This window comes from Malaya genurostris, chromosome 1 (assembly GCF_030247185.1).
Source record: "Malaya genurostris strain Urasoe2022 chromosome 1, Malgen_1.1, whole genome shotgun sequence".
Classification (NCBI taxonomy): Eukaryota; Metazoa; Arthropoda; class Insecta; order Diptera; family Culicidae; genus Malaya; species Malaya genurostris.
In genome coordinates this window covers 100,146,945-100,165,881 of record NC_080570.1, presented here as the reverse complement: position 1 = coordinate 100,165,881, position 18,937 = coordinate 100,146,945, and the positions used below count along the sequence as shown (strand labels likewise).

The window sequence follows — 18,937 nt, the reverse complement described above, 5'->3', positions numbered from 1 at the left end:
TTACTTGCTGCAGTCACCAAGCGACGAAGTAACGGAGGGTCCACCGTCACAATCCCCCGCCCGTAAATCCTGGTGATGGTTCTCTTCTGAAGACTCGAGACATGAAGATTTACCTTTCTTCATGACGTCCAATACCGCCAAGTTCACTACCGCTCGCTTGAGTACACCTGTCGGTGTTTGAACCCAAGCTTGACGAACACGGCCATCCTGTCCGGGAACCACATCGATTACACGCCCACGCACCCACTGGTTTCTCGCCGTTCCGCTCACCACCACAACTAGGTCTCCTACTGCAATATCCTTTACTTCGTCGAACCATTTACACCGACGCGTAATCACCGGCAAGTATTCTTTCACCCAGCGCTTCCAAAACTCGTCGCACAAATGTCGCGCTAGGTTCCAGCTGCTACGGAGTGTCTCTCCACGATCTACTGGTACAGTCGGAAGAACCTTCTTCCCGTTCGAGCTTCCTAACAAGAAGTGATTTGGCGTTAGAGCTTCTTGTTCCGCAGATTCTAGTGGCACGTAAGTGAGAGGTCTACTGTTGATCATCATTTCAGCTTCGCATAGAATCGTGAGTAACGTTTCATCATCGGGTTTGCGTGGTGCATCTAACAACGTACCGATCGCCGTTTTAACCGAGCGAACTAACCGCTCCCATACGCCGCCCATGTGTGGCGTAGCGGGTGGGGTGAATCTCCACCTTGTCTCAGCATTCGTGAAAGTTTCTGCGAGAGCTTGATTGCGCATCTCGATTTCCCTTTTCAGGATATTGTTAGCGCCTACAAAACACGTTCCGTTATCCGAATGGAACTCTGCCGGAGGATCTCTTCGAGAGATGAAACGTCTCACCGCCATGATACAAGCCTCGGTTGTGAGACTGTAGACCACCTCGAGGTGCACTGCTCGCACGGTAAGGCAGGTGAATAAAGCTACCCAGCGCTTAACCTGGTTTCTACCGACTTTTACCAACACTGGCCCGAAGTAGTCCAGACCAACAAAGGAGAAAGGTTTTACGAATGGTGTCAAACGGATTGCCGGAAGAGAAGCCATCGGCGGAGGTTTTGGCGTTGCTTTTGCGACGCGACACCAGACACAGTTGTTCGTCACTCTTTTAATCAGTTCTCGTAGTCTCGGGATCTCGAAACGCTGTCGCATTTCGTTAACGATGGTTTCTCGGTTGGCATGGCGGAAACGGCGATGATACCAGTCTACAATTAGAGATGAGATAAGGTGCTGTTTGGGCAAAATAACTGGAAACTTAGCTTCGAATGGTGCAAATGGTGCTGCACCAATTCTGCCACGTTTTCGAACGACTCCCTTCTCGTCCATAAAGGGCCACATACCGTACAGGGGGCTCGATTTGGCTACAACAGCATGACGAGCTTCCGGGGGTCCTTGTGTACTTCGTAGAACATGAACCTCTGTCGAAAACGATTCTTGTTGAGCCAGCTTCCATAGGATTTCTTCCGCCTTCTTCAATTCTTCTTGAGTGAAGATGTGCATCTCCAGAGCAATTCTAGCTTTCTTCCGGCGCAGGTTTCCGATGAAACGCAAAACGTAGGCTGTTGTTCGCAGTAATTTTGTCCAACTACCAAAACGAGTAACATCCAACATAGGATCGAAAGTCGTATGTACCATAGATGCTTTAACTTCTGCCAAAGTGGTTGTAAATCGTCGCTGTCCAGGCCAGGTTTCTTCTTTTTCCCGTAGAAAGTTCGGTCCCGCAAACCAGGAACTTGTATGCCCCAGATCGGGATCAGATTTCCATTTGGTGGCCGCATCGGCAATATTCATCTTGGAAGGCAGCCATCTCCATTCGCGCTGGTCGCTTGCCATCAGTATTTCTCCAACCCGAACGGCCACAAACTTGGGATATCGGCGGTGGTCGGACTGGATCCACGCAAGAACGGTAGATGAAGCACTCCAGAGAAATCTTTCTTTGATCGAATACGAGTGTGAGCTTTGCACGAATTCCAACAGTCGAACGCCTAATACAGCGGCTTTCAGTTCCAGCTTCGGGATAGAGAGCGTTTTAAGAGGAGCAATTTTTGTCTTAGCGGCTACTAAAGCTATTTGAATGTCGCTTCTGATCTGTAGGCGGAAATAAGCTACGCACGAACATGCGACTTCACTGGCGTCGACGAAAACGTGAAGCTGAAGAGAACTTGTATCGTCCGCCGGTGGAGATCGAAAATAACAACGTGGAATTCGCAGTGTGTCTAAAGATGGAAAGAATTTCGTCCATCGTCGCCAACGTTCACAGAGATCTTCATTTATTGGATCGTCCCAGGCCAACCCAGCCGCCCAGCAGTCCTGTATTAAGACCTTGCCATGGACGAGAAAAATCGCTAACAGCCCTAAAGGGTCAAACAAGCTCATGACCACCTTTAACACTTCGCGTTTTGTTGGAATATAACCATCGGCAAGAATTGACTGCAAGTCACTTCGGGGGACGAACGTGTACGTGAACATGTCTTCTGACGGGATCCATCTCATACCCAGGACAGATTCCGTTGTACTCTCGCGCTCCAGTAGTAGATCTTTCGTTGCACTAGCCGAGATTTCGCCGATGCCTTGCAATACCTCTACCTTGTTGGACAGAAAATTTCTTATCTCGAACCCGCCCAGCGAATGTACAGTCTTCACGTCGTTTATGACATCGAATGGTTCCTTAACTGTGCGAAAGCTTTCCGGCAGATCGTCCACGTAGTGGCTATTTAAAATTACTTCACATGCGCGCGGGAATTTCTCTTCGTACTCTCGAGCGTTTGTATTTTTCACGTGTTGCGCTGATGTCGGCGAGCAGGTCGATCCAAACGTGCATACGTCCATTATGTACACCGTTGGATTATCTGACGGGGAATCTCTCCAGAGAAAACGCTGAGATTGAGAATCGGGATGACGGATTTTGATCTGGTGAAACATTTCTCTAATGTCTCCGCTGACGGCCACCGGAAACTGACGAAAACGACTGAGAACTTTTGGAAGTGGAGTTAGAAGATCGGGTCCTTTTAGTAAGCTTGAGTTGAACGAAACTCCCTCCACCTTCGCTGACGCGTCCCAAACAAGACGTACTTTCGATGGTTTCTTCGGATTGATGACGATTCCGAGCGGCAAATACCAGATGCGTTTCGCATCTACGCCACGCAGTTCTTCTTCGGAGGCCTTATGGGCATACCCCTTTTGTAAGTATTCAGCTATTTGACTGCTGACACGCTTACTCATCGCCGGATCATTCTGTAATTTTCGTTCCAACGCTCGAAGACGCCGAATCGCCATCGGAAAACTGTCAGGAAAGTTCGGCTCGTCAGACCGCCAAAGTAAACCGGTTTCAAAACGATTTCCCGTGCGACGCGTTGTTTCAGTAAGAATTCGCCTCGCTCTATTGTCTTCCTTTGACTCAAGTTTTTCGATCGGGATAGCGATTCCTGAATTCTCGATTGCGAAGTATTCGCGAAGCTGGTCGTTCAGCAACCGATCTGGATCTGGAGATGCACTGACGTGCAAATTGACGATTGACCGTTGAATCGGCTTAGATGATCCACAACCATAGATACTCCAACCAAGTCGGCATTTGACTGCTACTGGTTCGCTATTTTTCCCTTCGCGTAGCTTAAGCGGCACCGTTAAGTTCAGATTGTCTAATCCGATGAGCAATTTTGGCTGAACCAGCTCATAATCTTCCATTGGAAGTCCTCGAAGATGAGGAAACTGTTGTGACAATTCTCGGTAGCACATCGATTGAGACGGAAGAACCAAACAACTAACTGTACGAGCTTGAAATGATCTTCGCCGTAATTCGTTTTGTTTACTTGTTATTTCCATTTTCACCTGCTGTGAGTTCTGCTCGACGCGCGTCATGTTTCCAGTCCACTGGAGTGTCAGCGGTTCTGGTTTTCCTGCGATTCCCAACTGGTTAGCGACAGATTCTTCTAGTAATGTAATTGAAGATCCTTCGTCGATAAACGCAAATACTGTTTGCGATCGGTCTTTACCGAAAAGCACTACTGGAATGATACGGAACAGTGGAATTTGTTGCGCACCCTTGCCGACATGACTTGCCGAAACGTTCACAGACGGCGCAGGATGGAGAAGTGTGTTATGGCGTTCCCGACAGCCTTCTACCGCACAGCCTTTCCAGGACTTGCAGGGCCATTTCCCGTGATTGTTAAGACAAGTCTTACACAAACCTTTTTGTTGAATAACGTTTACCCTTTCGCTTACGCAAAGTGATTTGAACCGATGACATTCTATTATCCGATGTCCTTGAAGATTACACATCGCGCACGTTTTGCCATGCTGCTGTTTGCTATCTCGATTCGCCGATGAGTCCGTTGAATGCGCTTGTACAAAAACTTTCTCCTTCACCTTTTGTTTTTCAATTTTGGGTGGCCTTCTGAAACACGGCAAGTCATAAGTTACTTCCGTGGCAGCATCCACTAGTTTATCCGTAAACTCGCCAAAAGTAGTGAGTGTGACTGTTTGATATTGGCTTTTGAAAATAGCCCAATCTAGCTTTAGTTGCCCCGGTAATTTCTCCACCAGCTCCTGCATCAATGACGGATTCGTGAGATGTGCATCCTGTCGCGCTGCTTTAAGATGACCAACGAAATTCCTAACTGCTATCCCAAACTCCATCAGTGTTTCTAACTTTTCATGTTTCGGAGGTTGAAGACCACGAATTTTCTCCAACAGCGTACGAATTAGAAGTTCCGGTCTGCCGTACATTTTCTCCAACGATTTGATGACGTGCGGTACACATTCAGGAAGAAACAGCTGATTTCGCACCGTATCTTTTGCATGACCGTATAACGCTCGTTGAAGGCGATTAAGATTTTCAATATGTGTGTACCCACAAGCAGCTGTTGTTTGATCGAAGCAACTAATAAAAGCCGGCCATTCCTCGGGGTTACCGCCGAATGCTGGCAGATCTTTTCCGATCACTTGACGCGCTGCGATTTGCTGTGGACTTACATAAAACTTGTTTCCCGATTGAAGTTCGACTTTGCCGGGAGTATATACAGTGCCATCTGTTGTTTGTTCATTACGCTTCGGCGGTACAACAAATGCACTGGCACAGTCTGCACTAGCAGCGGAAGAGAACACAGCTGCGGGGGTTGAGACGACAGCGTCTGAAGACGGTACGGTTGGTTCTACAGATTTTGGCCTGTCCTCGGGAACTAGCAGACTGTCTAGACGACTACGTTCATTGCCGCTCACCGAGCTAATAGCGGATTCATCTGTAGGGGGAAGCCCTTTCAGCCAATTTTCTACCAATTTCGCGCTACCGAGTTCCGCATCCATCTGACTGCTACTTGAACCAAGCCGCTGCATAAGTTCACGCTTTTTTTCGATTGATTTCTGCCGAATTAACTGTTGCTTTGCCTTGATTATTGCAGATTCTTGTAATTTGCGTTCACGTAACGCAGCTTCCTTTTTCAGCAATTCACGCTGTTCCTCCAGCTGTCGCTGTTCTTCCTCCAATTTCAATTTTTGTAGCTCTTCCTGTTCATTGAGCTCTTTCTCCCTCAGCTGGCATTCTTCCTCTATCAGCTTTAGCTCCAATTCCATCGCCGCACGGACACTGGAAGTAACACTCGGTGCAGGATCAGCCGGTACAGGTTTTTTACTGCGCTTCGATGCAGCCTTACTGCTTGTTCCTTTTGAGGCACCTTTTTTCTCCGCCGTTGGTTTCAATAGCGTGGAATTTTCTTGAACGGAACATTTCCGGCAGGAATACGGTTTATCTTTGATTTTCTCATCTACGCCGGCACATTTAAAATGTTCCCACTCGTGACACTTATCACATGCAACCATGTGGTTGTCCGCTGAATCCGGAAGATTGCATCGTTTGCAATTGAATCCCGTGGTATCGTGATGTCCGTCCATCATTCCGCCCACAATACAAATAATTTTGAAGATTTTGTGGGGGTGGTGATAACACCAACTTTGACAGCAAACACGTTTTTAATTCGGAATGCTTCAACTGCAATTATATTTATTTTAGGTTAGGTTTTAACAATTTTCTTTTAGTTTACTTACAATTATTTGGTGAACCGCTTGGATTAATGAACGGGTCTTATCAACGAAATCTGTATCTGCGATCTTCGTAATTTAAGATAACTGATAACTGAATTCAAATTTCTAGGAATATAAGTATATAAATTTTAACAAATTTTAGACGGCTTTCAATCGCGTCTTTTCACTTGCAAACTTTTACTTATTCTAGTTTTCTTCTTCTGATTCTCACTTTTTTGACGGTTCGCTGACTCAGCGTTGCCAGCCTTACCATCACGACGGCTCGACGTGTTCCCTTACTTGCTGCAGTCACCAAGCGACGAAGTAACGGAGGGTCCACCGTCACATATATTATCAACGTAATCCAATAATTTATTGTGATGATTCATTTTCAAATATTATGATGAAATCAGGCATCCCTGCAAGCAGCTGATCGGTGTTGACAAACGAGGGGAAACCAACTAGTAAAAATACTTTCACATAACACAAGGGGTGTACCGAAAGTAAATAGTTCGCGCAGTACAATATAGGTAGAACTAGTGCATCACGAAAAATTATTTTTATAAGAATTTACTCATACTGTCATGTCTGTTAGTCTGTGCTTTCATGATATCAATCATTTTACTTATTAAATTTCATAAGAAGACATGATTTACGATTTCATGCTTAAAAATCATGGTACCGGCAATAGATTTTCACCAGTGAACGATACAACGCATTGGACCAATGAAAGACCACCGTTGAACGTTTTTTTCTAAGAGGTAGTGTATTCAGAATGAGCAAATTCGATCTACAAAAGCCTTAAACTGGGCCTTTGGGACACGGGGCGTTGTCATGTTGAAGGATCCAGTTACAAACGATGTTTAAGCGTACCCTGTTAACTCATTTCCGCAATCTTTCGAGTACATTACGATAGTAGACAGGATGATTGCCGGCTGCCCCGAAGGAACTTCAGTTTGTTCGCACCTCGACTGGTTTACCGTACCACGACTCATCTTCTATACTTTAACACCCCTCCAAGAACTCTATGCCATCAAAACACCTTCGCACGATCAAGATCACCATCACCATGCTCTCTTACAATTTTAGCGTACGTTTCAGAAGCTGTTTTCGAAAAGGAAGTGTGGCGGAATTTCTTTCCCGGTATTCGGAATGGGTTGAGAGTGCTACGTATTGGATTACATAAGGCAATTCCATTTTACATCAGCTGTGGTCAAAGCGGGAGATATCCTTGTAAAACGCTGGTTACCTATGAGAATCTGCTGATGACATGCCAGTTTTGTGAACAACCTGCTCATTGCGGTCAACCCTGCACTGACACTGCGAAAAAGACAAGCTCAACCATTCAACAACGCTAACTAGTGAATGCAGTACAATAAGGTCTTTTTTTATGCGACTTTTTTATGCGAATTTTCAGAGTTATGCGGTTTTTTTATGTGATACGTATCGCATTAAAAAAGACTTCAGTGTACTCCTGTTTCAAAAATGCTTTCATCGTCGAAACAGCTAGCAACTGCAATCAATGTACAAGGCGCATAAGAGAAGTAAACGGAATCCACCCACAACACAAATGGAAGCTCCTCTACCCCAAGAACAAGGGAGACAACGAGATCCAATAGTACAAAATTACTTAATAACATCCGCTCTGCTGCACTCTGGCATCAACTGAGCTAAAAATCCGACATAGCATCTACTTATAAACTTGATAGATACTTTCTCTTGTCTTTTTTGGCAGTTAGAACTACATTTACTGTGCATGTGTGATATTTATATCAATCTTAGAATACAGATTACATTATAGCAAATGATTAGCAAGTAATCAGACTTCACATTGTCCAATTTGGATGAAAATTTGCACACGTTTTCAGTGTGACAAAATATTTGTTTTGCACGGATGCAGAGACCAATTCCAATTCCTGATTTTAAAAAAGCGTATATCATTCGTAACCGAATGTTCGAAGTGAGCACACGCGTTTTTTAACAATCGACATCGGTAAGACGAAGGTGCCTATCACAGCAGAGGCTGTAGTATAGGCATTAAATAAAAGTGATAAAAAGTAGCATCCCCGCAAGTGAGTTCTGTCTGTGCACCGGTTTTGTATCGGTATCAACAGTAGACGCTATTGTGCTATCCTCGGGCAGCAGTTATTTCTATTGTTTGCTACCCGCATCGCAGCAGCCAAATCCTGAGTCAAGGTCACGCTGAAGCACAACGAAGGAGTGAAGGAGCAACTCATCTAACAGCTTACCGTGACATACTGTTAAGTATTTTCTCAAACTTTTTCTTTCAACTTTTACTATTTATATATTTTCTTTTCATTTTATTTCTTTCTTTCTCATTTCAAGTGCGGGAGACTTCTTTACTCCCGCACTTTAAATATGAATATTGATGACAGTGGGGGTGTCTCGGAGGAGGGCGAAGCTGAACGAATGAACGAAGAACATTTAGAGGCTGAGTTTGATTCCGAGATGCCATCTACCCCTCCTATACCATCTCCCCCTCCGATACCATCTCCCTCTCCGATGCCATCTCCCTCTCCGATGCCTCCATCTCCCTCTAAGATATTGCCTGCCCGCCAAAAAGTTTACCAAGACGATGGCTCGGGGGGTCCGTGGGTGGTATACTTCCGGCCCAAATTAAAGTCTCTCAGAGTTTTAAATATTGCTCGGGACCTGGAAAAACATTACTCGGCAATAAAAACAATAGATAAGGTTTCGCCAAACAAGTTACGCGTTGTTGTGTCCGACCTGAAGCAAGCAAACGGGATTGCTACCAACGAGTTGTTCACGAAGGAGTACCGCGTGTACGTCCCGTCTCATGTGGTGGAGATCGACGGTGTGGTCCGTGACGAAAGTCTGACAATCGAAGATCTGATGAAGGACGGGGTAGGCCGTTTCAAAAACCCCGACCTTCAACCAGTGAAAATTTTGGAGTGCAAGCAATTGCACTCCAAATCGATAGATGGTAAATTTTACCAATCGGACTCATTTCGCGTGACTTTTGCCGGATCTGCACTTCCAAATTATTTGGTAGTGAGTGGAGTTCGTCTACCTGTTCGGCTGTATGTACCGCGGGTAATGCATTGTACAAGCTGCAAACAGCTAGGTCATACGGCAACCTATTGTTGCAACAAACTGCGATGCGGCAAATGCGGAGAGGCCCATGAGGACGATCTCTGCAGAAGAGCAGTGGAAAAGTGTTGCTACTGCGGGGAGAATCCTCATGATCTTTCGGTGTGCCCTACGTACATACAGCGTGCGGAGAAATTGAAGCGATCCGTGAAAGAACGTTCCAAACGTTCTTATGCGGAAATCTTAAAAAGAACCACTCCATCGACCCCTGAGAACCCGTTTGCAATCTTGCCAGTTGAAGAGGATACCTCTGACGACCCAGGCGAAGGACCTTCCTACACACAGGTTGAAGGAAGCAGGAAAAGACAACATCTGGCTTCTCCCAAGCTTCCTCGTAAAGGCCTCAGACTGTCCTCTTCGTCACAAAAGAACCAAACGGAAACAAAAAGTGCTGACTCAAAACCGAAGCAAACACCTCCTGGGTTAAAAAAACTTAGGGATGATAAGGAGTACCCAGCACTTCCTGGGGCATCAAAAAACCCGAATGACCCCAAAGCACAACCAGAAAATCCAACAAACGCTGGATTATTGAAATTTTCTGATATCGTGGACTGGATATTAACAGCCTTCAATATTACTGATCCTCTGAAAAGCTTCCTAACTGCTCTACTGCCAACAGTAAGGACATTTTTAAAACAGTTGACTGAACAATGGCCCCTCCTTGCAGCGATCGTATCTTTTGATGGATAATTTACCACTGAGAATCGAAGATATGATCATTGTGCTTCAGTGGAATTGCAGAAGTATCATCCCAAAACTTGATTCTTTCAAACACTTAATACATACTCATAATTGCGATGTATTCTCCTTGAGTGAAACTTGGCTTACTTCTAACATCAACCTCGACTTCCATAATTTTAACATAATCCGCCTGGACCGAGAAGACTCTTATGGAGGGGTACTTTTAGGGATTAAAAAGTGCTATTCATTTTATCGTATTAACCTCCCCTCGACACCGGGAATTGAAGTTGTTGCTTGCCAAATTAATATTAAAGGCAAAGATCTATGTATAGCTTCTATCTACATTCCTCCCAGAGTCTCGATAGGGCATCGTCGGCTTGCAGACATCATAGAACTTCTTCCTTCACCGCGGCTGGTTTTAGGGGACTTTAACTCGCATGGTACAGGATGGGGCTGCTTATATGATGATAATCGTTCTTCGTTAATCCAAGATCTGTGTGACAACTTCAATTTGACAATTCTAAACACGGGAGAAATGACACGGAACCCTAGACCGCCAGCACAACCAAGTGCGCTGGATTTATCCCTTTGCTCGACTTCGCTACAGTTAGATTGCAAGTGGAAGGTAATCTGTGATCCTCACGGTAGCGATCACTTGCCGATCATAGTTTCTATCACCAACCGTGGAAGACCATCGGAAACAATCAATGTTTCGTACGATTTCACACGAAACATTGATTGGAAACGTTACGCGAGCTCGATATCTGAGAAACTAGAAACATCACAGGAGCTTCCTCCGGAGGAAGAGTATACATTTTTGGCTGGCTTGATTCTTGACACCGCAATTCAAGCTCAGACGAAACGAGTACCTAGCGTGCAAACTAGTATGCGTTCTCCCAACCCATGGTGGGACAAAGAGTGCTCAGAGCTGAAAACGAAAAAAGCTTCAGCCTTCATCTCGTTTAGAAAGAACGGAACTCCAGATAATTATCGGAAATACGCGGCGTTAGAATTTCAAATGAAAAGTCTTATTAAAGCTAAGAAACGCGGTTACTGGCGAAGGTTTGTTGACGGATTAACGAGAGAAACAGCAATGAGCACTCTTTGGAATACGGCCCGTCGCATGCGCAATCGAAAGCACGCGAACGAAAGCGAGGAATATTCTAACCGCTGGATATTTGATTTCGCTAAGAAAGTATGTCCTGATTCTGTTCCGGAACAGAAGATATCCCGCGTCGCGACATTGAATACAAACGAAACACCGTTTTCGATGGTAGAGTTCTCACTTGCGCTCTTGTCGTGTAACAATAGAGCCCCGGGGTTAGACAGAATTAAATTCAACTTGTTGAAAAATCTGCCCGACTCTGCCAAAAGGCGCTTGTTGAATTTATTCAACAAGTTCCTCGAGGGTAATATTGTCCCACACGAATGGAGAGAAGTGAGAGTTATTACTATTCAAAAACCTGGAAAACCAGCCTCCGATCACAATTCGTATCGGCCGATTGCTATGCTTTCCTGTATCCGGAAATTGTTGGAGAAAATGATTCTCTTCCGTCTAGACAATTGGGTCGAAACAAATGGATTGCTTTCAGGTACACAATTTGGGTTCCGCAGGGGCAAAGGAACGAACGATTGTCTAGCGTTGCTCTCAACAGAAATTCAAATGGCATTTGCTCGTAAAGAACAAATGGCATCAGTTTTCCTCGACATCAAGGGGGCATTCGATTCAGTTTCCATTAACGTTCTATCTGAGAAGTTGCATCAGCATGGTCTTTCACCAGTTTTGAACAACTTTTTATATAATCTATTGTCCGAGAAACACATGCATTTTGAGCATGGTGAATTGACGACAAAGCGATTCAGTTACATGGGTCTTCCTCAGGGCTCATGCTTAAGCCCCCTTTTATACAACTTTTACGTAAATAACATTGATGAATGTATCAACACATCTTGCACGCTAAGACAACTTGCCGACGACAGTGTTGTGTCTATTATAGGACCCAAAGCTGCCGATCTCCAAGGACCATTGCAAGATACCCTCGACAACTTGTCGACATGGGCTTTTCAAATGGGTATCGAGTTCTCTACGGAGAAAACTGAGCTGGTTGTATTTTCAAGGAAGCGAGAACCTGCGCAATTACAGCTTCAACTAGGGGGTGAAACAATAGCTCAGGTTTTCACATTTAAATATCTCGGGGTCTGGTTCGATTCCAAAGGTACCTGGGGATGTCACATTAGGTATTTGAAACGAAAATGCCTACAGAGAATCAATTTCCTTCGTACAATAACCGGAACTTGGTGGGGCTCTCACCCAGGAGACCTGATCAGGTTGTACAAAACGACGATATTGTCAGTAATGGAATATGGATGTTTCTGTTTCCGCTCCGCTACGAATATTCATTTCATTAAACTGGAAAGAATTCAGTATCGTTGTTTACGTATTGCCTTGGGTTGCATGCAATCAACCCATACGATGAGTCTTGAAGTGCTGGCGGGCGTCTTACCGTTGAAAAACAGGTTCTGGGATCTCTCATATCGACTGCTAATCCGATGCGACATTTTGAATCCGATGGTGATAGAAAACTTTGAAAAGCTCGTCGAGCTTAATTCACAAACCCGTTTTATGTCCTTGTATTTTGACTACATGGCTCAGAATATAAATCCTTCTTCGTTTGTTCCCAATCGTGTTCATTTTGTGGATACTTCTAATTCTACTGTGTTTTTCGACACATCCATGAAAGAGGAAATTCGTGGAATCCCGGATCCTGTACGCCCTCAAGAGATCCCAAAAATTTTTAATAATAAATTTAAAGAAGTCGACTGTAATAAAATGTTTTACACTGACGGATCATATCTAGACGGGTCCACTGGCTTCGGTATATTCAATGTAAATTTCACCGCTTCCTATAAACTCAGTGATCCAGCTTCAGTTTACGTCGCAGAACTAGCTGCAATTCAGTATACCCTTGAGATCATTGACACTCTGCCCACAGATCACTACTTCATTGTATCGGACAGTCTCAGTTCCATTGAGGCTCTCCGTACAGTGAAGCCTGGAAAGCACTCACCGTATTTCCTGGGGAGAATACGGGAACAATTGAGTGCTTTATCTGCAAAATCATACCAGATTACCTTGGTTTGGGTCCCCTCACATTGTTCCATACGGGGCAATGAGAGGGCGGACTCGTTAGCCAAGGTGGGCGCACTAGAAGGTGATATCTATGAAAGACCAATCTGCTTCAATGAATTTTTCAGTTGCTGTCGTCAGAAAACTCTAGCCAGCTGGCAGAATACATGGAATAGTGGAACTCTGGGACGATGGTTACACTCAATAGTCCCACAGGTATCGACGAAAGCTTGGTTCCGGGGGTTAGACGTGAGTCGAGACTTTATTCGTGTAATGTCAAGGCTCATGTCTAATCATTATATGTTCAGCGCGCATCTCCGTCGTGTGGGGCTCGCTGAGAGTGGTGTCTGCGTTTGCGGTGAGGGTTATCATGACATCGAACATGTTGTTTGGACATGTGTCGAGTATTGTGATGCCAGGTCCCAACTCATAGGTTCCCTTCGGGCCCGAGGTATACCACCCTTCGTACTAGTCCGCGACGTCTTGGCAACTCGAAATCTTCCTTATATGACTCTCATCTATAACTTCTTGAAAACTATCAATGCTCAAATTTAGTGCTCTCCCTATCTCTTTCTCGTCTACAGCTCTACCGCACTCTTCTTTACGTTGCTGGAAGTATGGCCTGTGTAAACGATGCTTCGGAGCATGCACCTGCCTTGAACTGACTGAGTTGCTGGAAGCTACCCAAAAACGTCACATCAACGTCAGAACACACCAACGAAGCATCCCAATCCAGAATAATCTCTTCATTGCTACAAGCTGAAAAACATGAAGATTCATCGAACGCAAAATGTGTCTAAAAGATGTATGCCACAAACCAATGATGTATTCAAATTTCAATTCAATACTGTGTAGGTCCCACCCTCCCTATGTCCCCTTACTAACTGGGGAGTATGCCGCCCCGTAATACGGCATCCCTTTCTCTCCCCCTAACAACAAGACAATCGGCCACGTTAAGCTAAAGCAAATGAGCCTAATAAAAATTTTATTTGAAAAAAAAAAAAAAAAAAAAAGCGTATATATTTTTGCATGCACTTTCTTCAAATATTTGCCCAAGATAGTAGTTCAATGCGTAGGGCACTTATTTTACAAACTAGTTGTATGCTCGAACCCCGATCTGGAAGGATTCTTAGTGTCAGTAGGATTGTAGTACTAACCATGCAATGATTATGTTCACTAATGTTGTTTTCCCTTGATCCCAAACCTAACCCAGTTTTCACCCTAACTGCTGTTTGTTTGAATCTAGTTTCGAACCTAGTTTTAACGTTGTTGAACTGAAAATCGAGTTAGTTTCGATCCTGGTTTTTATATCAGGTTTGCACAAACCCCCGTTGCTAAGTGCGAAATCAACAAAGTTTCGTGAAAAGTGTTTGTTTGATGAAACTACCCTGGGTCAGTTTCAGTTTTCTCAAGCGAAAACGATATAAGAATCTGTTGCGAAGTCTATTGAAACAGAAAGGTCGAAGTCCACAAAACGAATGTAATGCCAAGACTTTTTTACTTCAACACGTGGTATCTCGGAAACTGTAAATTATACAAATATGATGTCAAAAAAAAAAGGTTGTAGGGAATCGATCGGACACTCCAAAAAATATATACACTGTAAAATAAAGCTGAATGATTTTTCGTCTCTTTGTTATTTTTTGAACTAACTTTATTTTGAGCCTTTACTTGAAGACCACATTTGGTGCAAATTTGATTAGTGTGAATTGACAGTTTGAATATTTGCAAAAGTCCTAGTTAGTGATAAACAAAAAAAAAATAATTTGAAAACTAGAACATAATTCTACAGATTAAAAGTAATAAATTGACTAATAACTCTTCTTCTTCTTCTTCTTCTTTTCTGGTTGGCGTCACCTCACTTGAGATGACGCCGAAATGGTGGCACAGCAACTAAGGCTATATTGCCAGTTAATTTTCGTTTATAGTCCAATGGACTTTATTTTCACTTGACTACAAGCGAAAATCTCGCTGTGTGGCTGCGTCGAATCGTCAAAGTACGGCTGAAAATCCTTTCTTTCTTGCGAAATACTCGAATTTTCTCCGGACTAACACGATGCAACGTGCTCACCCGTTGAGAGTTTCACCGGAAGTCACTAATAACTCATAACTCCCGAGAGAGTTAAAAGCGATATTTAAAAATCCTCGGGTTTTTTGTTGTTTGCGCGCAGTTTAAACAACACTGAGCTAAATTCTCATTTTCACATTATATGATTTTCTAATGATTTTCACTATTAGCATTTCCATTGATAGCTACAAAGTGTATTCAACATCATGTCAAATATATAAGATAATCTTATGAAACATAAAACTATTCGTAACGTTATTTTTACAAGATTTTCATATAACGAATGAAATTTCCAGTCTGAGTCAAATTTATTGGCGCGACCCTATAACCATTACTAGATATCCACACAACATACATGAAAACAATTTATGAAGCGCATATTATATTAATTTCGAATTAATATAACAGATAGATTTATCTATACCATATGACTAGTTTCATAAAATTTATATATAACTTTTGATGGAGGTCATCCCAGTTCTATATAGCAGTTATATATAGATCAAATTATTGCTATTTGATTGAATAAGTGATATAATATATAAGATTCAAATTAATTAAAATACTGGGATAATGGTGCTTAAGGGAATCAAAAACAATAAATATAATTGTCTTATTAAAAACTTGTTATATTTTTCGTATGTAAAGAGTTTCATAATGAAAATTTATTTAAATATTTCAACTACACTTACTTCTTTGGAACTGGCTGATTTCATCGGATATTTACAGTTACCAGACGAATCAGATGCGCAACGAATTGGAAACTACTTCTTTTATTAAGGATTTGAGCTATACTAGTCGTTATGATATTTGCGAAGGAGAAGTAGGATCCCGAAACAATAAATAAATAATTTAAATCCTATTATTAGACAGAAAGAATGATGAGACGTACCGGGTAATTATTTCATAATCCGTTAGGGCATATCCTTGAACGAAATTGAATGAGCTGTCTTGTCAGCGATTTAAAATAACGGAACTTCCTAACAAAACTGTCTGGAGCAGTTGATGAATATCGAGGACACAACTCCTTCTTCAGATTCAACTAGTATATGGTATTTTTATCAATATCATAAAGATTATGAAGATATAAAATTTATTGAACATCATTTAGAATTTATGTAGAGTTCCATTAAAGGTCATAAGTTGTCATATGTCTTTTGTGAAATACCATCTGTGTACGATTTATAAGACATATCCAATGAATATAAATTATGTAACGAGTTAGGTTTCATCAGATTTCCATATACATTATATGGTATATTCTCATAACTTTCATTATGGTAACGTCTATTTAGATTTAACGTACACTTTAAATAAAGATTATAAGTTTCCATAAAACTTCTATAAATTATATTCTGCATATGATTCATATGATGATTATGAATAAGATTTTCATTTCAGTGAAGATTATCGTCGCTTTAAAAGAAAATAAATTCCATTTTATTCTACTATATTGAAAAATCTTTACTAATTCGCCATTGTCAGCTCGCGGATCAACATAATCCGCTAATTCACTTATGAGCCGAAAGCACACGGTAGAATAAATAATGTACGATTCAGACGATCCGGCTTCTTCCGTCACCGTCACCGTCACGTCAGCCTTCGTCAAAATTAGTCAAATGAGTTTGCCCTTTGCGCATTCACACGATCCAGCAGAGATCCGGAACGTCAACGTCCGTCAACGGCTAGCTCCGTCAACATTTCTCCGAAAGAATATTTGACGGACTGTGATTATCGCACACATGCACGATTCATATGATTACGGTATTGAGCTGACGTTTGTTATGTGTGTATTCGGTGTCAAGATCCCACTCTTAAACAAAATATATCACATATAGGTAATTAAATTTATCAGTAGATTTGCAAAGTACGTTACGTTGGTGAGTGGAACTGATAATTTTGTTTTTTCCCCTTTCTAGCTAATTTTGAAAGTTATTTATTCGATTAAAAGGTAGGAGAACAACAGATCGATTGGCTTCAAAAGCTCCCAGATTTTGTATTAGTGGAATACAATTGTGCGAAACTAAGTTCTTCAAATTCTTCGTGTAAGAAAATGATAGATAGGTTTATCTATACCATATGACTAGCAGTTATATATAGATCCAATGATTGCTAACATTTGATTGTATAAGTGATACATATAAGATTCAAATTGATAAAAAAATACTTTGATTATGGTGCTTAAGGGAATCAAAAACAACAATAAAAAAAAATGTCTTATCAAAAACTTATTGTTATATATTTCGTATATAAAGTGTTTCATAATAAAATATTATTTTAATATTTCAACTACACTTACTTTTTTGGGACTGGCTGATTTCATCGGATATTTACTGTCACCAGACGAATCAGATGCACTCCGAAAAGCTGATAATTGGAAACTACTCCTTTTTTCGAGGATTCAAGATATACTAGTCATCAGTTCCGTAAAGGAGCACCACCTGATATTTGCGAAGGAGACATGGGATCCAGAAACTATAAATGAAAAATTTAAATCCTCATACTAGACAGACAGAAAAATGAAACGTACCGGATATTAATTTCAGGGCCATATCCTTGAACGAATTTTTATGAGCTGTCTTGTCAGCGATTTCAAGTAACAGAACTTCATAAAAACTGTCTGGAGCAGTCGATGAATATCGAGGGCACAACTCTTTCTTCAGCTTCAAGCAGTGCGATTCACAACTATTCTTTTGTAAAAACAAACTCTATTTGTTGTTATTTTCTTCAGCTGTCTCGTTTTCTTCCTTGTTGCAGATTTGATGGACGCTTCCAATGAAAATTACAAGTTTTCACATGACTTTTAATAAACATAATCAGCATGCGATTAAAATGTAGTGTAATGTAATGAATATTAAAATTATTTTGGCTTAAGTTTTATCGACTATTCGCATAACTTGTATATGGTTTGATTATCAATATCATAAAGATTATGAAGATATAAAATTTATTGAACATCATTTAGATTTTATGAAGAGTTCCATTAAAGGTCATAAGTTGTCATATGTCTATATATGACAAATCTAATGAATATAAGTAACATTTTCATTTCAGTGCAGACTGGTACCTATGATGTATCAAAACCATATTAGTAAAATATGGTTTGTACAAAATGTTTTAAACTTTTTCCTCATACGTGATGTACCAAAGTGTTGCTCAATTCAACAGAACACGTTTAAAACTTACAAAATTAAATTTCGGATTGTGAAACATTTTCAAACTGAGAATTGAATGACCTGACTTGAGGGCGCACGTTAAGTGCTCTGGAATCCCCTGTCAATTTATTTAGTCAAAATTTTGAAAGTTGTAGAGTAAGTAACAATGTAATGTTAAAAAAACATTCTCATCATTTCATAGTAGAAATGTAGATTTAATACTGAATACAGACAAACACAGATTTTCTATTCAGATAAAATATCTGTATCTCTGCTTACTATAAACACTTTAAAATTGAATATCTCATAAACCGATACGTTCCGACCCCATGTTATTGCATTTTTTCATGTTTTTACCATATATACAGCAATTCCATGAGAAACTAATATACGATCTCTCAGAATTTTGTTATATTTGAAAGAATCGTTCTCCATCGAAAAATATTTTAGACCCGTACTTTTTACTTTGTCATTAGAGTGGATTAGGGTGGATCAAAAAATCGAATATCTTCTTCAAAAAATACATTTTTTTAATCATAACTTCTGAACGATTCGACCGATTCTGTTAATTTCTAGATATGTTGTCAATAAATGCCTATAGTTTTTAGGAAAAATATGCGAGTATTGTAAAGTTGAAGTTTTGTGTTTGAAAAAGTCAATTGTAGAACTTTTAAACGGTTTTCATGGTTTGCGATCAATGAGCACTATGTCTTTTTATATGATTTTCTGAAAATTGAAACAGTTTTACATAAT

At 41.4% G+C, this 18,937-nt stretch overlaps 1 protein-coding gene across 1 annotated transcript; it reads right to left on the bottom strand.

Moving 5' to 3' along the window:
* LOC131427226 (uncharacterized) lies at nucleotides 1-5,895 on the bottom strand. The gene has a single exon (XM_058590225.1). The coding sequence runs from the start codon at nucleotides 5,893-5,895 to the stop codon at nucleotides 1-3; it is 5,895 nt and encodes a 1,964-aa protein (XP_058446208.1).
* Between the last annotated feature and the right edge of the window lie 13,042 nt (nucleotides 5,896-18,937).